The sequence below is a fragment of the Oryctolagus cuniculus genome, chromosome 15 (assembly GCF_051225735.1).
Source record: "Oryctolagus cuniculus isolate XC-2025 breed Fujian yellow rabbit chromosome 15, ASM5122573v1, whole genome shotgun sequence".
Taxonomy (NCBI): domain Eukaryota; kingdom Metazoa; phylum Chordata; class Mammalia; order Lagomorpha; family Leporidae; genus Oryctolagus; species Oryctolagus cuniculus.
Genome location: NC_142881.1, coordinates 8,496,191 through 8,521,470, shown reverse-complemented (window position 1 = coordinate 8,521,470; position 25,280 = coordinate 8,496,191). Strand labels below are relative to the sequence as shown.

The 25,280-nt window shown below is 57.4% G+C and overlaps 1 protein-coding gene and 1 long non-coding RNA gene across 2 annotated transcripts in view; one reads left to right on the top strand and one right to left on the bottom strand.

Moving 5' to 3' along the window:
- Positions 1 to 14,958: 14,958 nt before the first annotated feature.
- Positions 14,959 to 18,167, bottom strand: LOC149121899 (uncharacterized). The gene is made up of 2 exons (XR_016221043.1): positions 17,714 to 18,167; positions 14,959 to 17,211 (listed from the first exon to the last, which is right to left on the bottom strand). It is a non-coding gene; the product is annotated as an uncharacterized LOC149121899 (long non-coding RNA).
- Positions 18,168 to 19,703: 1,536 nt separating this feature from the next.
- Positions 19,704 to 25,280, top strand: part of HTRA1 (HtrA serine peptidase 1) — a 51,000-nt gene continuing 45,423 nt past the window's right edge. Inside the window, exon 1 of the mRNA XM_051824326.3 lies at positions 19,704 to 20,346. Within this exon, the coding sequence (XP_051680286.1) occupies positions 19,746 to 20,346 (601 nt within the window). The 5' untranslated portion in view covers positions 19,704 to 19,745. The remainder of the gene's footprint in view (positions 20,347 to 25,280) is intronic.

Here is a 25,280-nt window from a genome sequence, read left to right as displayed (position 1 = left end):
ACACTCACCTGATCCCACCCCCCGGTTCTCACACTCACCTGATCCCACTGCCCCCGGTTCTCACACTCACCTGATCCCCCCCCAGTTCTCACAGGCAATCACCTGATCCCACTGCCCCCGGTTCTCACAGACACTCACCTGATCCCACTGCCCCCCGGTTCTCACACTCACCTGATCCCATCCCCTGGTTCTCACAGACACTCACCTGATCCCACTGCCCCCCGGTTCTCACATTCACCTGATCCCACAGCCCCCAGTTCTCACACTCACCTGATCCCACTGCCCCCGGTTCTCACACTCACCTGATCCCACTGCCCCCGGTTCTCACACTCACCTGATCCCACTGCCCCCCGGTTCTCACACTCACCTGATCCCATCGTCCCCCCGGTTCTCACAGACACTCACCTGATCCCACTGCCCTGGTTCTCACACTCACCTGATCCCACAGCACCCGGTTCTCACACTCACCTGATCCCACCCCCCGGTTCTCACACTCACCTGATCCCACTGCCCCGGGTTCTCACAGACACTCACCTGATCCCACTGCCCCCTGGTTCTCACACTCACCTGATCCCCCCCCAGTTCTCACGGACAATCACCTGATCCCACTGCCCCCCAGTTCTCACACTCACCTGATCCCACTGCCCCCGGTTCTCACAGACAATCAGCTGATCCCACTGCCCCCGGTTCTCACACTCACCTGATCCCACTGCCCTGGTTCTCACATTCACCTGATCCCACAGCCCCCAGTTCTCACACTCACCTGATCCCACTGCCCCCGGTTCTCACACTCACCTGATCCCACCCCCCGGTTCTCACACTCACCTGATCCCACTGCCCCCCCCCCGTTCTCACAGACACTCACCTGATCCCACTGCCCCCCAGTTCTCACACTCACCTGATCCCATCCCCCGGTTCTCACAGACACTCACCTGATCCCACTGCCCTGGTTCTCACACTCACCTGATCCCACTGCCCTGGTTCTCACACTCACCTGATCCCACTGCCCCCGGTTCTCACACTCACCTGATCCCACCCCCCGGTTCTCACACTCACCTGATCCCACTGCCCCCCGGTTCTCACGGACACTCACCTGATCCCACCGCCCCCCCGGTTCTCACACTCACCTGATCCCACTGCCCTGGTTCTCACATTCACCTGATCCCACAGCCCCCAGTTCTCACACTCACCTGATCCCACTGCCCCCGGTTCTCACACTCACCTGATCCCACCCCCCGGTTCTCACACTCACCTGATCCCACTGCCCCCCGGTTCTCACGGACACTCACCTGATCCCACCGCCCCCCCCCGTTCTCACAGACACTCACCTGATCCCACTGCCCCCCAGTTCTCACACTCACCTGATCCCATCCCCCGGTTCTCACAGACACTCACCTGATCCCACTGCCCTGGTTCTCACACTCACCTGATCCCACTGCCCCCGGTTCTCACACTCACCTGATCCCACCCCCCGGTTCTCACACTCACCTGATCCCACTGCCCCCCGGTTCTCACGGACACTCACCTGATCCCACCGCCCCCCCGGTTCTCACAGACACTCACCTGATCCCACTGCCCCCGGTTCTCACACTCACCTAATCCCGCTGCCCCCGGTTCTCACAGACAATCAGCTGATCCCACTGCCCCCGGTTCTCACACTCACCTGATCCCACTGCCCCCCCCCCCCGGTTCTCACAGACACTCACCTTGTTCCCTGAGCAAGTGTGGAAATCACTTTCTCATCCTTCCCACAGCACAAACCCTGGTGACCCAACAATGCATCCTGAATCCTCTCTCCTTTCCCTTGCCAATCTTCAATTCAGTTCATCAAAACTGGGATTCAGTTTAAGCTTTTACTCGCTGGGCTGATGAAATGGTGATTCTCTCTCCACTGCAGTCTCTTTTAAAAGACAATGACTGGCCGGCGCCGCGGCTCACTAGGCTAATCCTCCGCCTCTGGCACTGGCACCCCGGGGTTCTAGTCCCGGTCGGGGCGCTGGATTCTGTCCCGGTTGCTCCTCTTCCAGGCCAGCTCTCTGCTGTGGCCCGGGAGTGCAGTGGAGGATGGCCCAAGTACTGGGGCCCTGCACCCCATGGGAGACCAGGAAAAGCACCTGGCTCCTGCCTTCGGATCAGCGTGTTACACCGGCCACAGCGGCCATTGGAAGGAAGGAAGACCTTTCTCTCTGTCACTTTCTCTCTCACTGTCCACTCTGCTTGTCAAAAAAAAAAAAAAAAAAAAAAAGAAAGAAAAAAAAAGAAAAAAAAGAAAAAGCCAATGACTTTACAACATGGAAGAGATTAGAAAATGGAAACTACCCAGATGTAGCTCCTTGTTGGTTAGATGAGTTGAAAGGAGAAGCAAACTCTAACAAGTCCTGGCCATTCTGCGTGAAGTCCCGTGTGGGCGCTGGGGTTCCAGCTCTGGGCGCAGGCCCCTTCCACGTTCATGCGTGCTTGACCTTGCATTTAGTCTCAGGGAGCTCACAGTCACCCCTCGCACTCGTCTAAACCCGCGGTGGAGGAAACCAAACCCTGACCGCCTGAGGCAGAGGTTCCTCCCTGAGAAGCTGCGGGAACGAAAGCTGGTCCCATCCCTTCTGTTGAGTCAGTCTCTGCAGGCCGGGCAGGCATCTCTGTGTTTAACAAGCCCTCCAGGTGACTCTGACGCCCACCAAAGTTTGGGATCCCTCTGCCTGAAGGCATGGTTATAGGCAATGAATCAACTTGTCCCCAGTCCTCCTAGAATGGCCCTGGTGACGTGGCTTCCTTAGGAGAGCTGAGGCGGCAGTGACACAAACTGTAGCCTGTGTTCTGTAGCTCAGAGGAGAGGCCCCCCCGAGAAGACGTGAAGCTGCTCTGACCAGGTAACCTTGCGACCTGGTGGGAACACAGCGCAGTCTTCTACGGAGGCAGAATTTCATCAGTAATCAGCAAAGGCGCTCGCTACGCAGAAACGTCAATTCCCTAACCGCCTCTTGCTTGTGGAGCAAAGCTTATCCCTGAGCAAGAGAGCCTTCTGGGCATTGAATGTTCAGAAACACTTGTCACGTGGGTCGTGCCACAAGTGACAGTAACATGGACACCGATGTCCTGTTTTTATAGAAGATGGAAAGTTCTTCAGGTGATCTTTCCGTCTTTATCCTGAGAACCAAGGGTGATCCATTCGATGGACATGTGCCTTCTTCCTGGCTTGACCCTGCTGGCCTCCCGCTGTTTCATCAACTCTTGCTGTCCACGAGTCAGTGTCCAGCTGGCCTGCTCTGCGTGGGCGTCCCTCCCTCCCCCTGCCAGGGCTGCGTTCTCCTGCCTTTGGGTCTTTGTCTATGCTCCTGACTTTTCAATCATTCCACAATATAAAAAGCAGTTTTAGATTGCAAACACCATGCATGGACTGGACTGAAGAGTGCTGTGGTCCGCACTTGTAAACCATGTGCTAAATACCACTCAAATCAGCATTCCAATCACCTGTTTCTTCCCTAGAGAACTGGTTATTGGAAACTGACCTGCACACCCCTGCTACAAGTCTTTTACAAACTGAGGTAATGGGAGAAGAGGGACCTGGCACCTAGGGCAGAGGCAGTGAACCGGAGGCCCTAGGCCTAGTGTCTCCGATGTAGACCTCACCAGGCCCCGGTCTCCCGCCCTCAGCTTGCCGTTCTGTCTCCCTGTTCATGACTGCAAGAGAGCTCCTTAGAAGATAACTCAGTGAACTGGGGGAGGGGTTATGGGGTAGGCCAGCCCCACGACCACCTCTTGAGATCCCATCTGAATGCCAGGCCCAAATCAAACACAGTAAGAACCACCGACCTGCAGACCCCCGGCAGCCTAGAGCCCACCTTGCCGTCGCCAGCAGTGGCAGAGAGTCTCGCCGCCGTGCTGTCTGAGCTGAGCAGGCCACGGAAGGCCGTGGCCCAAGGAGCTGATTGTGCATGGAGTCTGCAAGGTCCACCAACCACCTCACTCCCGAGAGGAGTCGGGGCTGAGCCGTGGCTGCCTGCCCGCCTAGCTCCGTGCATCACAAGATAAACACCGACTTTTCCCCGCTGTGCAGATGTCAGCGACTGGCTGCCTGTGCGTCTGGTGAGTGAGCCTGGTTTTACTGGGGTTCTACAGAGCAGAGCACCTCCCTGCAAACTGCAGGGTCAGCGTCCCCAGGAGGGTCTGCCCCCAGCTGGCAGAGGCCCTTGGGGAGTTTCAGAAATAACCCAGGAGGTAAGGTGAGGGCTGGGGATTTAACGGCTGGGCCCGTTCGCTGGTGAAATCCGTGCACCTACACCAGACGAAATGGAAAATTCCAGCTAGATACATTTCCTCATCTAGGAGTGTTACAGTGTGTCCTTCCACTTATCGAATCTTCATTTAACTCTTCTAGTAACTGTATTCACATAATTCTTGTATTTTTGTGAAGTAAATTCCCAGATAGCTTTACTTACATTTATTTTTAAAAACACCTTTGTTTTTACATTTATATTTTTTTGCATTTAATTTCCCTATTTACGCTTTTTTTTTTTTTAACTTCTGACAGGCAGAGTGGAGAGTGAGAGAGAGAGAGAGAGAGAGAGAAAGGTCTTCCTTTGCCGTTGGTTCACCCTCCAAAGGCCGCCGCAGCCAGTGTGCTGCAGCCGGCGCATCGCGCTGATCCGAAGCCAGGAGCCAGGTGCTTCTCCTGTGTGGGGAGCGGCTCGGACTAGACTAAGTTACTGGAATTAAGACTTATTCTATGCATCTGCTCTCCCACAATATGGCGCTGGGAGAGAAGTAAACAGCTTCCACACAGCTGCCTCCAGTTCAGCTAATAAACTGTAGGACTTGCTCCTGATCGGAGAGCAGCGTACTCGGCGTGTGGGCAGCTGAGTTAGGATTGGCGGAGGAGGACTATAAAGGAGGAGAGAGACGGCATGCACCAGGAACATCTATGGGGAACATCTAAGGGGAACATCTAGCTGAAGGAACACCTGTGCAGCCCCCGAGAAGAGCCGGCCGGCGGTGTGCCGCTCCCCTGCGGAAGTGGGGAATGTGGCCAGGGGGAACTGCCCTTCCACGGAGGTGGAAGGGATAGTAGCCAACCCGGGAAGAACCAGCAGCAAACCCGGGGAGGGCCGAGCAGACGAAAGAACAGCGCAGGGTCCTGTGTTGCTCCTCCACGAAGAGGGGGAGCGACACTCCTGGTCTCCCATGGGGTGCAGGGCCCAAGTACTTGGACCATCCTCCACTGCACTCCCGGGCCACAGCAGGGAGCTGGCCTGGAAGAGGGGCAACAGGACAGAATCTGGCGCCCCGACCGGGACTAGAACCCAGTGTGCTGGCACCGCAAGGCGGAGGATTAGTCTAGTGAGCCACGGCGCCGGCCCTTTTGGTTCTTTTGAATGGCTTCTTTTTCCTGTAACTTTGAAATGCTTATTGCTTGTCCAGAGGGAAGCGAATTTTGCATAACTTAATTTAAACATTGTGAAATCTCTGGGAGAGGCACAGGTGGACAGGGGACTTGGGCAGGACCAAATGACACCTCCTGAAATGCCTGGAACAGCCCAGAGGCTGGCCGGAGCTGAGGCCTGGTGGTGGCAACTCCATGCCTCCCATGGGGGTGGCAGGAACCCAGCCACTTCCAGCCATCACGGCTGCCTCCCAGGTCTGCAGGCGCAGGAAGTCGGGCTCAGGAGCCGAAGCCGGGTATGGAATCCAGGAGCTCTGACGTGGGATTGGGGCTTCCTAACGGACATCTTAACAGCAAGGATAAAAGCCTCTCCCTAAATGAAAATTTTAAGTGAGCCACTGTGCTGAATTTTTTTTTAAAGATTTATTTTATGTATTTGAAAGAGCCACGGAGAGAGGTAGAGACAGAGAAAGAGAGGGCCTCCATCCGCTGGTTCACTCCCTAATTGGCTGCAATGGCTGGAGCTGTGCCTATCTGAAGTCAGGAGCCAGGAGCTTCTTCTGGGTCTCCCACGCGGGTGCAGGGGCCCAAGCACTTGGGCCATCTTCCACTGCTTTCCCAGGCCACAGCAAAGAGCTGGATCAGAAGAGGAGCATCCGGGACTAGAACTGGTGCCCATATGGGATGCCAGCGCTTCAGGCCAGGGCTTTAACCTGCTGTGCCACAGCGCTGGCCCCTGAATTATTTTTTGAAGAATGATTCTCTGTGTTTTTAGTAAAACAATATTATCATCTGTAACACAGGGCGCTTTTGCCTCCTTCGTCCTGATTGCATTTTTGGTGTGTTTTTCCTCACTGAATTGGCCAGAATGTCTAGCGCTAGACAACCTAACTCCAGTCCTGGTGCTAAGGGGGCTGCCTCCTGTGGTTCTTTGGGTGTCACCGCTGGCTTTGAAGCTCAGATGGTCTCTATCATGTTAATGAAGGTCCTTACTTATTTATTTATTTTGTTTACAAAAAAGTGCCCTCAGGAATGGATCTGAAATTTTATTAGGTATTCTTTAGCAAATTCTGGAACACATGTAAATGTATTAATAGAAGTCTTGCCTTCAGTTCCATTCTTTAACACACTATCAGGTGCATTTCACTATAGCCTCTTTAGTGGTGCCGCCCCTCCCCATAAATGAGTCGGATGTGTGGGTGTTCTTTGCAGGGGAGAGGGGACGCTCTCTCTGACAGGTTGTGGGACTGGGATCCACTCGTTTTCATGCCCCCCCCCCCCCCGCTCATTTACCTTTCAAAGAATTCAACCATGAAACCACTCAGCCTTGAGAATTTTTTCCGTGGGTGATCTTTGCTTTTTTTTTTCTTTTTTAACACACATTTCTCCCACGACGATGACGTCAGCCTTTTCTCTGTGCCAATACTGGCAACTTCTGATTTCGGGAAAATGTCTTCCATCCCTGCTCCCACGGCTGCCTTCTTGCTGACTCTTCTCAAGCTGGCGAGGCCTCAGGACCCTGGGACGTGTGCTCGCCTCTGCCCTGCCCTGCGTCCGGGCCTCCGAGCCCTGCCCAGCTGCACTCCTCACCTCTGAAGGTGGTGCCTGCTCCCTACTTGTCACCTCCAACTTGGCCGCAGCTTGTGTCGTTCTCCCGCTTAGCGCAACAGGAGCGCCCCCAAGAGGAGGCGCGAGCACACACACGCTGAAACGGTTTCACTCTGCTTTTGCAAAGGAGCTCCAGGCCAGCTTGGAAGGAGCCCTAACTGTTCTGGAATTTTCGCTGACACAATACAGTTTGGCTCACAGTTGCTTCTTGTCCTTAAGCCCAAAGGTAGAGCTGGCACTACCAATTGCACAGAGTGCCTTTGGCTAGAGCTGGCATTAACAATCGCACGAATGCCTTTGGCTAGAGCTGGCACTACCAATCACACAGAATGCCTCTGGCTAGAGCTGGCACTACCAATCACACAGAGTGCCTTTGGCTAGAGCTGGCACTACCAATCACACAGAGTGCCTTTGGCTAGAGCTGGCACTGACAATTGCACAGAGTGCCTTTGGCTAGAGCTGGCACTAACAATCGCACGAATGCCTTTGGCTAGAGCTGGCACTAACAATCGCACGAATGCCTTTGGTTGTGCTCACGCAGTCTTTATTTTTTTCCCCCCAGCGGAAAAAATACTGTGCTTAATTAAATTCAGTCGGCGTTTTTCAAGAGCTTTTTACAGACAAGACATTTTGCTGGTCTCTGGGATATTTGGGAAGCACCCTCCCTCCCCCCCCAACACATTACCTCTATTGCAAGAAGGAAAACATAAGGAAAATGCTGCCAGTCATTGGTCTGGGCAAAGACTCCTTGGAAAAGACCCCAGAAGCACCGGCAATACAAGCAAAAATAGACAAGCAGGATTGCATCAGGCTAAGAAGCTTCTGCACAGTGACAGAAACAATTAACAAAATGCAAAGACAACCAACAGAAAGGGAGAAAATATTTGCAAACTGTGCATTCGACACAGGATTAACATCCAGAATCTATAAAGAGCTCAAGAAACTCAGCAGCAACATAACAAACACTCCAGTTGAGACATGGGCAAAGGAAATGAACAGATGTTTTTCAAAAGAAGAAACACAAATGGCCAACAGACGCATGGAAAAATGCTCAGGGTCACTAGCCATCAGGGAGATACAAGTGAAAACCACAACGGGGTATCACCTCACGCCACCAAGGATGATTACCATTCCAAATTTAAAAAAAAAAAAACATAGCAAATGCTGGTGAGGCTGAGAGGAAAAGTCCTACTGATCTGCTAGGCTGAGTGTCTACTGTGTGTTGGCTGGGGCTCTGCTTTTGTCATTTTCATCCTGGGATCCAAAAAATTGAGCAGCCTCTATCTGGAAAATGTGTTGTGGTCATGGCAGAGGGAGAAGACTCGCTAGCCAAGTGCAATCCCTCCTAAAACTGCCCAGAAATGACACAGGCCACTAAACCTCACAGTGCATTGGCCAGGGTAAAGGACATGGTGGTGCTGGCCGTCAAGGGGGTAGGGGTTATTCAGTTTCATATGACACGGGCAGCTTATTAAGTAAAAAACAACCACATGTCTCAATGCCTATGCTTTTTTTTTTTTAAAGTATTTATTTTATTTGAAAGGCAGAGTTATAGAGAGGCAGAGAGCGAGAGCAAGAGCGAGAGAGCAAGAGCGAGAGAGAGAGAGAGAGGTCTTCCATTTGCTGATTCACTCCCCAAATGGCCCTATGTCCAGAGCTGAGCTTATCCGAGGCCATGAGCCAGGAGCTTCTTCTGGGTCTCCCATGTGGGTGCAGGGGCCCAAGGACTTGGGCCACCTTCCACTGCTTTCCCAGGCCATAGCGGAGAGCTGGATTGGAAGAGGAGCAGCCAGGACTAGAACCAGCACCCATATGGGATTCTGGCACTGCTTGTACCTGCCATGCCATAGTGCCGGCCCCCAACGTGTGGTTTACCTAATGTAATAAACAATGCAGTCTGCCCCACGTTGGTACCACATGGTCTCTACATTCTGATGGGGATATCAGGAAATTTGCATTCCTTAATCCTGCCTTTGACTTGACAGCTGCATACAACATCACTGTGTTAGTAGAAACAGGCAATGAAAGTGCAGGGTATCGCACCAATCTTTTCGTTGGATGTAGGGGCCATGGGTTTTGGATCTTAGCTTCAAGGAGCATGTCACAATAAATTAATCTAAAATATGCCAAGGGGCAGGGCTTCAGACTGACGGCTTAGAAACCTATGTCCCAGGGTTGGGGCTGTGGAGTAGTAGGCTAAGCCTCCGCCTGTGGTGCCAGCATCCCATATAGACGCTGGTTCCTGTCCCAGTTGCTCCTTTTCCAATCCAGCTCTCTGTTATGGCCTGGGAAAGAAGTGGAAGACGGCCCAAGTGCTTGGGCCCCTGCACCCAAGTGGGAGACCCAGAAGAAGCTCCTGGCTCCTGGCTTTGGATCAGCCCAGCTGAGGCCATTGTGGCTATTTGGGGAGTGAAGCAGAGGATGGAAGACTCTCTCTCTCTCTCATCTATCTTTACCTGTCAAATAAAAAGAAAGATAGAAAGAAAGCAAGAAACCTATGTCCCACACTGGAGTGCCTGGATTCTCTACCTAGCTCTGGCTCCTGCCCACACAGACCTTGGAGGGTGGCAGTGCTGGACCAAGTGACGGGGTCCCTGCCGCTCATGGGGGGACCTGGACTGCATATCCAGCTTCTGCCTCCAGCCTGGCCTGGCTCTGACCCTTGTGGGCATTTGGGGAGTGAATTGATAGATGGGCGTGCATGCTCTCTCTCTGCCTTGCAAATAAATAAATAAAACGTAACATGTGCCGGCTCTGGGACAGGAGTGGGGCAGCCCTGCAGGCAAGGTGCTGTCCTCCGGGAGCCGAGCATCTTGTTCCTGTCCCCACCCCCCACCTGGCATAGATATTTGTGGACAGGTGGTGCGGGGGACCAAAGACTGCGGGAGCTTGGAGTGCCCTGCTGATAGAGTTCACGTGATCGTTGGCCAAATGAACATCTGCGAAACGCAGGGCTGTTCGCATCTTCAGAGCCAGCAGGGAAATCTCTTGAACTCAGGGCAGGCTGGGCTCTGAGAGTGTTCGCCTGGTGAGGTCAGGCCGGCCAGGCCCCCGCTTTGGATGGACCCTAAGGCGCTCTGAGTGGGCACCTGAAGCACACCTGCACATCCTCCCTCCTGGGCTGTGGCCCTGCCCACACCCAAGAGGAGGGGATTACATGGGGTGTGGACAGCAGGGGCCAGAAATCTGGGAGGCCACCTCAGATTCTGCCTGCCACCAGGATCAGTCTCTAATTTTAGCCCTTCTTGTGGGCGGGTCTCCTGGCTGTCGCCATCCGTGTTTTCCTGACGTCATCAGTGTCTTATGAAGCTCTTGGCCGGCTTGTTTCCTCAGTGGCTTGTGTGCCTTTTTTGTCTTTGACTCATATATTCTGAACATAGATTCTAAGCTAAACACAATATCTTTCGGTGAGTGGGTTTTTTTTTTGTTTTGTTTTGTTTTGTTTTTTTGGTGAACGTGGAGTCCTCGTTTTGATTAGGTTACGTTGGCAGACTTTTCTCGCGATGTTAGTGGTTGCTGGTTTTTGTGTCTGTGATGTGTCTTGCCCACTGCAAGGTCACAGAGGCACCTTCCTGTGGGGACTCTTCTCCCTGGACCTTGTACTGTGATTACTTTTCAAAGCTGGGGCCATGACCCAGTTCGAGTTAATGTGTTTGGCTGATGTTTGAATGGAACCAAAATTCATTCCCCTGCTATGAGGAGCCAGTTGGTCTACCCGTTTCTGGAGTGGGCCTCCTAACCCTACTGAATTATAGCAGTTCCCTTGCTGACCCGGGCACTGAGGAGTCTGGTTTGGGCTCCTCTCTCTGCCATTGACCTGAAAGCCATTGCCAAGCTGTCCTTATGCTTGTCAAGGTGTGTTGGGACAACGAAGCCCCGGTTTCAAGGGCTCCTGGGAGGCCCCGCTTCTCTGTAGAGTTTGTGACAGGAGACAGAAGTACAGGGAGGGGAAAGGTGGAATTGGGAAAATAGGAAGAGAGCAAACAAACCCTACACGGGGGTTAGGAGGTGTGGAAATACATCCTCACTTTATTAACATTTATTTTATATTTATCTGAAAGGCAGGCACACACACACACACAAATCTTCCATCTGATGATTCATTCCTCAAATGCCTGCACCAACTAGGGCTGGGCCAGGCTGCAGCTGGGAGCCAGGAGCTCAGCCAGTGTCTCCCATGTGGCTGGGAGGGACCCAGCTACTTCAGTTGTCTCCTGCTGCCTCTCGGGGTGCACGCTGGCAGGAAACTGGATGGGAAGCAGAGCCAGAACTGAGTCTAGGAGCTCAGATACGGGGAGCAGGTGTCCCCAGGAGTAACAACCACCATGCCAAACGCTTACCCCACATCCTCACTTTAAAATGAACATTTAGGGTCCAGCATTGTGGCGTCCTGGGCTAAGCTGCCACCTGCGATGCTGGCATCCCATATAGCCACCAGTTCATGTCTCCGCTGCTCCAGTTCCAATCCAGCTCCCTGCTAATGGCCTGAGAAAGCAGCAGAAGATGGCCCTGGAAGAAGTTCCTGGTTCCTGGCTTCAGCCTGGCCCAGCCTCGGGCCAATGTGGCCGTTCGGGGAGGGAACCAGCGGATGGAATATCTCTCTCTCCTCGCTCTCTCCTCTCTGTCTCCCCTTCTCTGTAACTCTGACTTTCAAATCAATAAACCTTACAAAAGAATTTCCCTCTCTTTGTACAAAAAAAGGGGGAAATAAAATGAAGATTTATAGGAACATGAATTTTTGTAAGAACATGCAGGTTTGGACCAGCTCCTCATGCACGTGGCCCCCGCTCAGCAGTGTGGCCGATCCAGTCGTGGGACGAATGGGCAGCTGCCCAGAGGCTGGGCTCAGAGGAGGGCAGATCCGGGCTGGAGCACCTGAGGGGCAGGCAGGGACCACAGGAGGGAGCCTGGCCTGGTGTTGGGGGGCAGGGAGAGGGGAGCCCCTGCTTCTAGGATGGCGTGCCCAGGGGAGGAGCTTGCATGGCTACAGCCGAGAAAGGCCTGGGGTTGCTTCCTTCTCTCAGCTGCCCAGCTCCCCAGAGTTCATGGATAGGGCAGACAACTAGGAGAAGATGCTGTCCGTCACCCTCCACCCCAGACCCAGCCCGGCTCGCCAGGGGCTTCCCTCCCGCCGTCAGGTCGGAGTCTAAGTGTCGCTCTCCTGAACAGTCGGGGCAGCAGTGGGCACAGCTTTCCAGCGGCAGGGCCGGTCCAGCGCGGGCATAACCGTGCGGCCTGACTGCCTTTCAGATCCTGGGACCGGGCGAGTGCAGCCAATAGCCGGGGTTTTCTCCACGGCCCTGGAGGGGCCACAGAGGCTGGGCGTGGTCTTCCTGCAGGTTGGAGCTTCTGCGTGTTTCTCCCTCCCCTCCCGGCGAGCTGCAGGTCTTCCTGGAAGGAAGGCGGGTGCGGCTTGTGGGCTTGTCTGCCAGTGGTGGTGACTCTTTTTAAAGGAAGAGTTAATTTCATAGCCGGATGCCGGGCAGCGGCTCGGAGTGAGTACCCAGAAACCGCCCACAAGCAGCAGAGGCCAGCGGTAGAGACCCACGTCTCCAGGCGCAAGGCGACAGGGCTCTGGCGGGGGATGCAGAGTGTGGCAGCAGGCCCAGTGGAAAAGTACCCCTGCGTGACTCATCAGCTGGTGGCACGCCGTCGCCCCTGCCCGGAGCGCGGACAGCTGAAAGTCGCATCAGGAACTGGGCATCCGGTGGAAGGGGGGAGGGGGCTCCCTCCGTGCCGCCCCCGGCTTGTGCTGCGAGACTGCAGTGCGGCTCCTGAGCCCGCAGCGGGAGGGCAGTGTGGCGGCCCCACGTGGCCGCGGAGAGGCCAGCGAAGCAGGGCAACGGGGTAGACAAAGGAAAATCCCAGAGCCCTCGAATTCAGCCTCTCTGGACGTCCCGCCAGTCACCGGGTGGCTTCCGCACCTGTTCACCTAGCGGCGGGTGGCCAGCGGGGGTGACCTGACTGCAGATCTCAGTCCTGCTGCTCCTGGGAGTCCCCGGGGGAGGGCTGGGTGGGAGTGGGGGGCTCAATGGGGAGACCTGAGGGGTTCTCAGTCACACCCCGGAGCTTCCCTCAGCCTAGCTGAGATGCGATCCAAACTACACAGCTTGCCCTCTCCTCCCTTTCTGGTGGGAAGTGGGTTTCCACCCTGGGAGAGCAGGAGCTGTACCATGGCATGGGGGTGGGGTGGGGAGGGGCTGGCTGGGGGCAGGTGCTGTGCCATGGCATGGGGGCGGGGGGCGGGGCTGGCTGGGGGCAGGGGCTGTGCTGTGTCTCTGTGGCACACAACGCTCCCCCATTGCTGAAGCGCACACCCAGCTTCCTCTGCCAGCCCCTCATTTGGCAGCCATCTGCAGAACTTGCCCCTGACCCCTCAGAGCGGTCCTGCCTGGTCCTGGGGTCTCTCTGACGCATCCCTCTCCTGACTGAAGCCCCCGTCCCAAGTGAAGTCCAGGGTCCCCACGGTCAGTAACTGGGGGCAGTGGCTGTCCCTGCTCTGCCCTCCCTCACCTGGCCCCCACTCCCTCTGCTCATCAAGGCTGAGCTCTGGGGTCTGCCTGGGGGACCCCCTCAGGCCGGCTGGTGCTTCTCCCCCACAATGCCAAGTAGAGAGCCGGGGCCGGCGTTGTGGCAGAGTAGGGTAGCTGCTGCTTGCCATGCCTGCATCCCGGACTGGAGTCCTGATCCAGCCCCTGCTATGGCCTGTGAAAGCAGTGGAAGACGGTCCAAGTGCCCGGGCCCCTGCCCCATGTGGGGGACACGGATGGAGTTCCTGGCTCCTACTTCCACCTGGCCTCAACTCAGCTACTGCAGCCATGTGGGGAGTGAAGCAGTGGATGGAATCTCTCTCTCTCTTGCTCTGCCTTTCAAATAAATGCATAAATCCAGAAAACTAGAGATGTGTCTGTGAACAGAGAGCCAGTGGGAGGTAGTGAGGGACAGGAGAGGGCCACAGAGGTTCCGTTTTCTGCAGTGCTGCCCAAAGTGTGGTCCCTGGACCCGCAGCAGCTTAAACTTGTAGGAAATGCAATCCCGCTCCTCACCCCGCACTTACCAAGCCAGAACCTGTAGGGTGGAGGTTGATGCACACCCAGGTCTGAAGACCCTGGCCCAGTCAGCGCTCCAGGTCAAGTCAGCCCTCCTCTGGCTCAATTCAAGGGCCAAGTTCTCGAGAGCTGGGGAGTCAGGACTCTCAGTGTCTCCAATGCATCCACTATGTGTCAGCCAAAAATTGGAAGATGCCGTGGTAAGAGGGTGGGACTGCGTGGGCAGAGACAAGAGGTCCCCAGAAGCCAGCGGAGTGGACACTTGGCAGGTGGGCTGGGCGTGGTGACCTCTGGTCTCGCTTTCAGGAGTCTGCAGTCTGTGGCCTCCTTGCTGTACCCTCCGAGCTTCGCTTCCCTCCTTGTTCCCATTCCTTAGTCAGCAGGAAATAACTGGACTGTGTGAGAAATAGCGGCGCACGTTTGTAGGGCAAGAATCTGGGGCTCCTACGTCAAGTTGGCTTAGAAGGCTGGCTCATAATTTCTTTGACTCAAAATCAAACAATTTTGCCCAAAAGGCAGCATGTCCTAAATGGGGCCTTGCTTTGTGTGCTCCTGAGTAACGGAGAATTGACAAGCTGTCATTCATTACAGTGTGGTAGCTCCCTGGGGCTCCGCTGGAACTGTGTCTGTCTGATGTTTCATTACCGAGAGTGAAGAATTAATTTTCTAAAGTAAATACATTGGAAGGAGCCAATTAATGCAAACATGGATTGTTGGTCTTACACAATTGACTTAACGGAAAGGTTATTCTAAACTAATGAAAAAACTGAACTATAGATCTTAAAAATACACGAATTTCAAGGTTTCACAGTAAATGTAGAGCAAGAGGCAGACCTGGGAGAGGTTTGGAGAGACCCCTTCAGCAAGAGACAAGCTGTTCAATGATTTGATGTCAGAAATGCTAGTCCTAAAGAGCTTCAGAAATTCCCAGAAATATTTTATTTTTTTAAAAAAGTATTTATTTTTAAAGAGTTACAGACATGAGGGGAGGAAGAGAAAGAGAATTTTCCATCCACAGGTTCACTCCCCAAATGGCTGCTACCGCCAGCACTGGGCCAGGCCGAAGCCAGGAGCCAGGAGCTTCATCCTGGTCTCCCACATGGGTGCGGGACCCAAGGACTTGGGCCCTCGTCCGCTGCTTTCCCAGGCACATTAGCAGGGTGCTAGATCAGAAGTGGAGCATTCGGGACTTGAACCGGCGCCCATATGGCAGATAGCGGCTTTACCTGCTATGCCACATGGCCTCTCGGAACATTTTAAACATCCTCACCTTTGACCATTCTGGCACAAAAGATTTGCAGCGAAGAGATCATCCTGCAGTGAATGAACTGTTCAAAGCGAACAGAATCTCTTCACCGCACCTTCAGTTTCAAAGTGCTCTTCAACCTAAAATGCAGCCACACAGCTGCATTTAAAAAGACTCCTACAGAATACGTTCTCCCTTCAGTCCATCGTCCCTGCTGCAGCAAAGCCATTCTGCCAAAAACTTCTGTAAAAACCAGTCGGAGTTTCTCATCAGCTCCAGTGTCAAGCCCAATGCCTCAGGGGGTTGGCCAGAACCAGCCACAACCGGATCCAGGCTCCCCTCCCCTCTGGCCACCTCTCCTGCGCCTGAGACCCCCTTCCTGCCTGCAGCCACAGCTGCAAACTTGGCGTTCCCCCAGCTGGTGGACTCCTGCTGTCCAGTCCGCCGAGTGCTTGTCCCCCTCCCTCCAGTCCCTTTCTGTGCCTGCTTCCTTGCCCTCGCTGAATGCCCTCCCAGCAGCCCGCCCTTGCTTTCCTATCCCCCTCTCTCTCCAGCAAGATAGGCACTAGTTTCATGTGGCTTACGGGGTGCACTCATACAGCTAGCTAAATCAATTAAAATTAAATAAAAATAAAAACCCAGGCCCTGGTTTGCACTGTGACATTCCCAGTGCTCAGTTCTCCATGTCGTTAGCGGGTACCCTTGGCACAGCACAGATACATAACATTTCCATCACTGCAGAACATTCTAGACTTTGAGCTCCTTGGGGCCGGGGCACTCGGTCATTCTACATTGCAGCCCCGGGGTCGAGCTTGTGGCAGATGCTCCAGAGCTTTCTTCGGAACTAAACCAGCTTGAATCGACATGTGGCTATCACCAGGAAAGCACGACTAGGTGCACCTGCTGACAGAGGTCATGACCTTGTGATACAGGGTGTGGGGGGGCGCTTGGCACCTTGAGGAAGGAAGCGCAGAGCGGCTGGGAAGTCATCGTCAGGAGTGCACGGCCCTGGCTGCGGTTCCATTTCTAGGGGAGAACGGGTGGGGGGGAGTGTGGGCCTTCCAGGACTAGCAGACGAGCCGGCTGCAGCGGCACTTTGGGTAACATGGAGGACTTCATGTTCAGGGGCCTGGACTTCACCTCCCTGGGGCTGGGAGCTCCCCAGACACTGAAGGGGGGGAGGGCTAAGATTACAGGGAGAGTCAAGATTCGGAGTGCGGCTCCTAAGAGGCTGGGTCCTGTGGATAGGAAAGGCAACGCGAGCCCCCAGCCCTTCTGGTCCTTTGCACGTTTGGGAGGAGAGAGGTCCAAGTGGGGCCTCGTCCTCCCGGCAGCCAGACATGGCCGCTCTGCTGGGACTCGGAAGCCCCGTTTCCTGGCGTAGGCTTTGGCAGCCACGGCGTTTCATTGTTCATTGCTCCTGAATAGACCCGACTGTTCAGAACCAAACTGAAACGCTGAACATCAGGGCCTCTCTGAGTTAAAGGGCAGCAGGGAACGAGTCTGTTCGGCCTCAAAACCTCCCCTCTTTTCTCTAGAAAAATCCTCCCCCCAGAAACTGTTCCAGGACCTGGTGAGTAGGAAATGAGTTTTCATGATGTATCCAAAAAACGCATCTTTGAAGAATGTCTTCATCCACAATAGCTGGGGAAGAACCTAGAAGAGAAAGGGCAGACCTTGGCGGTCCACGGCTTTTCTGGCCGATACGGAGGTGTCAGGACAAAGGCAAGACCGGTGCCGGGCCCACGACGCCAGGCTGCACCTGATTGTCCCACTTCCTTTCACAAGCAGGCACACCCACAGCATGCACCCACCACCGCCTGGGTGCAGGGTTCAGGGCTCCCAGGGTCCTTCCTCCAGGACTTCTGTTTCTCTCACTTCGATGGCTGTGCCCGGGGCTCCTCTGTCAAGTTGCCTGGGCTTCCCGTGAGCTGTGTAGTGAACAGAGCAGGGAGCACACGCAGAAGTCAGGCCAGCGCCTCTGCCAGGGGCGACTTTCTGAATGCTCTGTGTTACAAATCCTGCCCCTTGGCCGGCGCTGCGGCTCACTAGGCTAATCCTCCGCCTAGCGGCGCCGGCACACCAGGTTCTAGTCCCGGTCGGGGCGCCGGATTCTGTCCCGGTTGCCCCTCTTCCAGGCCAGCCCTCTGCTGTGGCCAGGGAGTGCAGTGGAGGATGGCCCAGGTGCTTGGGCCCTGCACCCCATGGGAGACCAGGAAAAGCACCTGGCTCCTGGCTCCTGCCATCGGATCAGCGCGGTGCGCTGGCCGCAGCGCGCCAGCCGCGGCGGCCATTGGAGGGTGAACCAACGGCAAAGGAAGACCTTTCTCTCTGTCTCTCTCTCACTGTCCACTCTGCCTGTCAAAAAAAAAAAAAAAAAACAAATCCTGCCCCTCGGGGACCACCTGGCCCTCCAGCCCTCCCTCCACTGACCTCTGATGCGGCCCCCAGCATAGCTCTCAGCAGGTGCTTCCAGGGCTGCACTGTGCAGGAGGTGAGAGGAGCAGGCAGTGATGGAAGGGCTGGCTGACGAAGCAGCACTGAGCCAGGCTGCGAGGGCGCAGAGGAGTGCGCTAGACGGGGCTGGACAAGCACTGAGCAGACGGCACCCGGGCCCGGTGACCGGCCTCCAGGGAGCTGGGCAAGCTGCTGCTGTTTTCCTGGCAAAACTCCACAGGCTCTTCAACAACCAACCCAGTGTCCCGGAGAGAAAGGCCACAGTGGGCTTTGAACCACGCCCCTCGGAGGACAGGGCTGCTGCCCCCTCACCAGGTCCTGCTGGGCCACACAGGAGGGGAAGGGGTTCGGGCAGAAGCCAGAGCAGGAGCCAGGCATAGCTCGGCAGGAAGCTTCTGTTCCCAAGGGGCAAGTTGCTCGGCACCAGGGAGTGAAGTGTGTGCGTGGACCTGGGGGTGGCCAGAGGCGGTGATGGGGATGCAGTGGGCTCCCGCCCCCCCCCCCCCCGCCCGGGGACTCATTCTCTGTTAGGGCACCAGCGTGCGGACCGCCCTCCACCGCCAGCCGTCAGAGTGGGGCGGTTTCTAGGCAGCTGGTTCACTCTGCAGTCTGACCACCCGGCTGATGGGGGGCTTGCGGGCACAGAGAGAGTGGAAGGTGTCCCCGCTCCGCCACACTTGTGGCTTGACCCGTGCCACTGACCATTTCTGGCCCTGGGTTTTCTTAGCTGTGGAATAAGGGCTTTGGACTAACACAAGTCTCACCACTGCTCCTGTTGCACGTGTCTCCAGGAGGTTGCAATTTGGTGGTGGGCTTTGCTTGTTAGCACCACACACACACACACACACACACACACCCCGCCCTTTGCTAATCACAGCCAGTTGGAAACTCTGGGCTTCACACCGCAGAGGTACCTGTCTCCGTCGTGGCCCCGCCTTCCTCCCCACCCGGGTCAGGGTCTGGTTTTGTGACATGCAGCTGTGGGGTCCAGGGAGCCGGGCTGGGGTCTCTGGCATCTTCCCATGCCTGAGCCTCGTGTCTCTATGGCATTAGCCTTAGGAACCCCTCTTGGACAGTTCACACTCGGGAGGGGCTTTGAGGGGCTTAGTATTTTGGTTTTACTTCTCGAGCTATTTTCTTTGTAAAAGGAACGTGTGCACAGGGAGCAACCCAAAAAGACAGATGGGCGAGAGAAGTCCCAGCACCCCCGGGGCCGCACACCTGCGCCTGGGGTCCTCACACCCAAGCTGTGCCCGTTCGCTCCGTGTCGGCCCTGCCGGCAGCCCACGCACGGGGACACGCCCCTGGGGTCGCCCCTGTCCCAAAGGATACACCCGAGACTCAGGCGGGAGAGGCAGGGCGGGCGCTCCCACTTAGGAGCAAAAGTGCTTCGCCTTATCACCCGCGCGGTGGAAAATTCGCACAGGCAAATGCGCCTCTCCAGGCTCCAGAGGGAGGCTCCGGGCAAGAGTCGGACACTCGCGCTCCTAGCTTTGCCCACCCGATCCCGGGCCCGTGCGGCTGCCCGGGGGCCCGCGGTCACAGCCCCGCACGCTAGGCACCGCGGGTCAGCGCCCGCGACGACCGCAGCCAGCGGTACGGCGGCTGCCCAGGGTTCCGGCAGCGGTCCCTCCTGCCCCAGGCCTGCCCAGCCCGCACTGCCGGGCGGGTGCCCAGCGCCGCGATCTGCGGGAACTTTCCCGGGCGCTGGCCGCGGAGTCTCCGCAGGGCCCCCTTTGCAGCCCGTCCGGGTCGTTTCCAGGTCGCCCAGCGCGGCCGGCGGAAGGCGAATTCGCGGAGCGCGCAGACTGGAAACTGAGGCCCGCGAGGGGGCGGCCCTGCGCCCCGCCGCCCCGCCCGCGAGCCCCACCGCGCCCGGGCGCGCCCGCCCTGCCCCCGCCACGGGCGGGCCTCGCTCCAGCCGCCCGCCCTCCTGCCCCTATCCGGCCGGCCCCCCTCCCGGGCGCCATGCCCGTCCCCAAGGCGGCTCGTCACCGCCGCGGGGCCAATGGGCTGGGCCGCGCGGCCGCGCGCACTCGCACCCGCTGCCCCCAAAGCGCTCCGGAGCTCTCCCCGGCGCTGCTGTCCGGCCCGCGCCCAGCTCGCCGCCGTCGGAGCCGCCATGCAGTCCTCCCGCGCCGCGCGCCTCCTCCCGCTCCTGCTGCTGCTGCTGGCGGCGCCCGCCTGGGCGCAGCCGCCCCGGGCCGGCCGCTCGGCGCCTGCCGCCACCAGCCCCGTCGCCGGGTGTCCCGAGCGCTGCGAGCCGGCGCGCTGCGCCCCGCCGCCGACCAACTGCGAAGGCGGCCGGGTCCGCGACGCGTGCGGCTGCTGTGAGGTGTGCGGCGCGCCCGAGGGCGCCGCGTGCGGCCTGCAGGAGGGCCCGTGCGGCGAGGGGCTGCAGTGCGTGGTGTCCTTCGGGGTGCCCGCCTCGGCCACGGTGCGGCGGCGCTCGCAGGCCGGCGTCTGCGTGTGTGCCAGCAACGAGCCGGTGTGCGGCAGCGACGCCAACACCTACGCCAACCTGTGCCAGCTGCGTGCCGCCAGCCGCCGTTCCGAGAGGCTACAGCAGCCGCCGGTCATCGTTCTGCAGCGCGGCGCCTGTGGCCAAGGTACTGCGTCCGCCCCGCGCGGCGCTCCCGGGCGGCTCCCCACTCTCCCCGGCCCGGCCCGGCCCAGCCCCGGCCCCGCGGGGCGGGAGGGCCAGCCGAGGGGCACAAGGTGTGGCGGAGTGTCCAGGGCACTCGGCCGTCGCCGGGACAGGCGGGCGGGCCCGTGGGGTGGCAGCGTGCCGCGGGCTCGCTCGGAACTGAGCTCTGCGCCCGGGGCCGGGATAGGAGACGCCTCCGCCGTGCCCCGCAGCCCGGAGCCGGGAAGGATGGAGCGTCCCGCCCGCGGCCGCCCCTTAGGTCCTGTCGGGCATGTGGGCATACAGGGCGGAGCTGAGGACCGGGAAGGGTGCCCCGTGCGAGCGCCCTTGGGGCCGCGAGAACTCCTTCTGTTGCTGCCCCTTCCCTCTCCGTCTCTGATCTCCTCCCCCTTGGAAGGGAACCCGCAGAACTTTGGTCGCAGATCCTCTCGGGAAAACTTTCTCAGGTCTTTGGACAGGAGCAGAGTTGCGCGTCGGGCCGCGGTTCCCCCAGCTGTTCCCCCCCGGGGCAGGGCCCGGCGCTGCCTGTCTGCTCCCCTTGCTTTGAGCCAGTCTGACCAAAATGAAAGTGGCTGTTTTCGAATAAGCTCCTCCGGGCTTTGGGTCCTGACGTCTGCGGAGGAGGCCGGGTTCTGGAACAGAGCTGCCCTCTTCCTCCGTGGGGCGTCCGTGCTGCCTCTGCCGGAGGCACCCTTGTGGGGTAGGTGGGTGGAGGTGGGGAGGAGATGGGCGCAGAGATTTCACACTCTCCCCTGCGGACTTTCCGCAGAGATGGAGAGATGCCTCTGGCCTTTGAGGCCGGGAGGAGCAGCAGGGAGATCAGCCGAGATGGGGCCAGCAGTGTGGGGGCCAGCCAGCGGTGTGGGGGCCAGCCAGCTGGGCTTGGCCGTGCTCTTGGCCGACAGCTGCTGCCTGGACCCAGTGCCACCTGGTCGGGGTAGATGGTGTGTGGAGAGAGACACAGGAGAGCCCGGGACAGGGCAGCTGGTCTAGATGTTTCTTTGCAGGAACACGGTGCAGCATGACTGGCACGGGTTGGCTCGTGTGCAGTGGAAGGTGCCAGAAGGGGCTAGAGGGAGTGTAGGTTGGGGTTCCAGCAGCGGAGCCCTCAGGACACAGCCTGGTCAGGGTGGAGAGCATTCTGGGAGAGGAGCCGTCTGGAGGGCCCGGGAGTGGCCATGACAGAAATGCACCCCTGGCGAGCGCCCCTCCAGGGTGCCAGATGCGCCCCCCCACCCCCGTGACCTCAGGTGGCCTTGTGAGGGAGGAGGAGCGAGTGTCTGGCCTCATTCGCGTTTGCTGCTTTGGTAACCTGGCCGAGCTTGCTCTGCTGGGTGGGAACCCAGCAGCCCAGGGCTTAACTGCAGTCTGTGGGATAGGGGTCGGGCACAGGAAGGGAATTTTCCAGAAGGCTGGGAAGAGCGTGATGAGGCCTGAGACTGGTTTGGGAGGTGGTGAGGGGACATTTGAGGAGTGCAGCAGGGAAGAGCCAGGCTGGTGGCTGAAGAGGAGGGACCGTGTCCTAGATGGAGCGAGGACATGACAGAGAACGCCCGGTAGGGGACGCACCTGGCATCGGAGTACAGCATGTGCCAGGGGCGGGGGGACCTGGCATCAGAGTACAGCATGTGCCAGGGGCGGGGGGACCTGGCATCGGAGTACAGCTTGTGCCAGGGGCGGGGGGACCTGGCATTGGAGTACAGCGTGCTCCAGGGTGGGGACTTGGAGTTGAGGCCACTGCCACAATCCGGGTGTGAGGTGACGACATTAAACTGCATGGATTTGTCGAAAACAAGCCAGCTGTTACTGTTTGCTGCCTCCTGCGCCGGGTCCTGAGTCACTGGCACCCTGCGAGTCACTTGTGGCAAAGTCCTTGATACTCAGCTGAGTTGAGTCACGGAGTGGAGAGAAATAGGTCTTCCACTGGCCATCAGGCCCACAGCAGACCCCTGCAGGGTACAGCCCAGCAGACAGGGGACAGCCGCAGCAGGCAGGGGACAGCCCAGCAGGCAGGGGACAGCCACAGCAGGCAGGGACAGCCACAGCAGGCTGGGCACGGTGCCTTGCCGAGGAGGGGAGTGTGACGGAGTTCTCACCTTTCCCTGCTTTTGCAGATATTAAGTCTGCAGTGCGTCTGGCTCGTGTGTCTGTCTGCCTGGCGCTCAGGAGGCCCCTGATAGAGACGTGGTTGGGTCAGTGGATCGATTAGCGAACGAGTGATGAGGGGAGGGCTGTACACCACCATCCTCTCTTTCCTTGATGAGAGGCGTTGCTTGGCTGTGCCCCTCTCGCTCCTAAGGTTCCGCCCCGGAGGTGTCTCCAAGGACAGAAGCCTGGGAGCCGGACGGCTCCCTGGGTCCCTGCTCTGCTGCGGCTCTCGGTGGCGGTGCTGGGTGCTCCTGAGCGGGGTTGGCTGCCTGCTCCAGCTGACAGGTTGGCAGAAGAGCTGTTTGGGCTGGGCTGGCCGCGGGAGGCCTTTTCCAGAGGTGACTGACGTTAGAGAGAGGCATGAAGTTGGGGCCAGCTGTGCAAAGGTGAGGGGATAGCACTCCCAGGGCAGGGCCGGGCTTCATGATTTCAAAGACGGTGAGGGTTTGTGGGCTGAGTGAGTGGCGTGGTTTTAAGACGGGTTAAGATGCCTGCCTCCCACGTTCAAGTGTCTGGCTTTGGCTCCTGACTCCAGCTTCCTGCTGATGCTGAGCCCGGGAGGCAAGGGTGGATGACCCAAGTGGCTGGGTCCCTGCCACCGCTGTGAGAGACCTGGATTGCGCTCTGGGCTCCTGCCTTTGGCCCTGGGGCCCTTGTGGGGCAGGTAGAGAGTGAACCTATGGATGGTCTGTGTCTATCAACTAAATAAATAAGAATCTAAAAATCCCAAACTAATTTTTAAAAAGCCACAAAGATTGTGAGAGTGTGGAGCATGTTGTGCCGGGGAAGCGGTAGGAATGCCTCCAGATCAGGGGTCCTGGGCGGGTGGGGGGGGGGGAGGGGTGTTCTTTGGAGCCACTGTGGTTCTTTGGATGGAGGAACGGGTCACTACTCGGAAAAAAAAGCAGGTGTTTAGCAAAGACTTCCAGAAGTGAAGGCAAATCCTCCACTTCAGAAGCCAGCGTTGCTATCAGCGCTGGGGATGGAAAACTACTCAATTAGTCCTGAGAACAAAGATCTGCCATTCCTACTCTGCTGATGCAGAGATTACGAAAAAGCAAACAAACAACAGAAAGAGGAATTGCGATTAATAGCAGATAAAGTCAGCATGCTTTGTTTATTCTATGGCAGGCACATCTAATTCACTGCATCCTCCCAGCAGTCCTGTGGGGTGTGTGCATCTCCCTGCGGTACACCTGGCACATAGTCACAAGGCAGCCTCTCACTCAGGGCTCACACCCGTGCACCTGGTGGTTCACAGCCACCATGCCGAGCTGTTGACGCAGCAAGGGAGACGGTGAGCAACCCCGGCTCAGCACAGCTAACTCCCGAAACAGTGCTCCAGGTGGCCGTGGCCCTCGTGGGAAACCCAGGACAGAGCCCAGCTCTCACGCAGTGGGCTCAGGAGACTGAGAACAAGGTTGTCGTCACTGCTGTCCGTGCAACTCTTGATAAGAAAAGCAGACCATGCACACGGGGCTTAATGACAACGCTCCCAGACCACAGCCCCAGAGCCCAGACTGCCCCTGGAGAGAGAAGGGCCCTTCCCAATGCCCAGGCATCCCAAGAAATCAGCCAGGGTGCTGCAGTGCTAAAAATGGACAGGAAGCCAGGAACGGCGCCTGGAAAAGAGTGCCCAAAGGACGAAGCCTCGGCCCTTTCTCCTCCTGTCCACACGGTGGTGGGGAAGCGCGCCCAGCCCGGAACAGCAGCCGAGACAAGGCGGGAGGCTCTCCCTGTGGGAAGTATTCAGGAGGGCCTGCCTGCTCTCTCCCCAGGCCTGCAAGGCTGCGGCCACAGGTGCCTGCTGATGAGCCGTGGGTCTAGGGGTTGCTTCACTTCCTGGAGCCCTGGGCAGTCTGTGACACGTGCTTTGCTTCTGCGGCTGTGAACTGAGTGCCTGACTGTGGCGGGTGCCCCTGGAGGTGGGAACAAGACGGTCTGTGTCCCCAGGGAGCCTGTATGTCACCCAGTGGGAGAAAATGCAGCAGCCGCCTGTGCTGAACTTGCCCATCAAAATTCAGCATGGGGGCCGGCGCTGTGGTGCAGTGGGTAAAGCACCTGCAGTGCCGGCATCCCATATGGGCGCAGGTTCAAATTCCAGCGGCTCCACCTCCAGTCCAGCTCTCTGCTATGGCCTGGAAGGGCAGTGGAAGATGGCCCAAGTGCTTGGGCTCCTCCACCTGCATGAGACACCTGGAGGAAGCTCCAGGCTCTTGGCTTCAGATTGGCCCAGCTCTGGCTGTTGCAGCCATTTGGAGACTGAACTAGTGGATGGAAGACCTCTCTCTCTCTCTCTCTCTCTCTCTCTCTCTCTATCTCTCTCTGCCTCTGCCTCTCTGTAACTCTGCCTTTCAAATAAATAAATAAATCTTTAAAAAAATTCAGCATGTGTTTGAGATCCTTCCCACCACCCACAATTCAAATGGCATCCTTTGTGGCTCCAGCAATGTGTTTGGGGACCGAGTCTCCGGCCTTGAGTCGTTTGAAACACGAAGGTCTTTGGAGCCGCGTGGGAGGCCTCGCTCGTTCTGATGGGCCAGCTTCTTTTATTGCTCCGCTGGTCTGGCTAAGCAGTTCAGACATGAAGGTTTGGTAAAATTAGTAAGTTAACAGGATGAAGAGCCAAGCGTCCGAGTTACTTCACTGCATCCAGGAGAGCCGTAAATAGCTTGCATGGGAGCTTAAAATAACCGCATTCAGCAAGCGATCTCGGTGGGGACGGTGAACCAGCCATGGGCAGGCCCG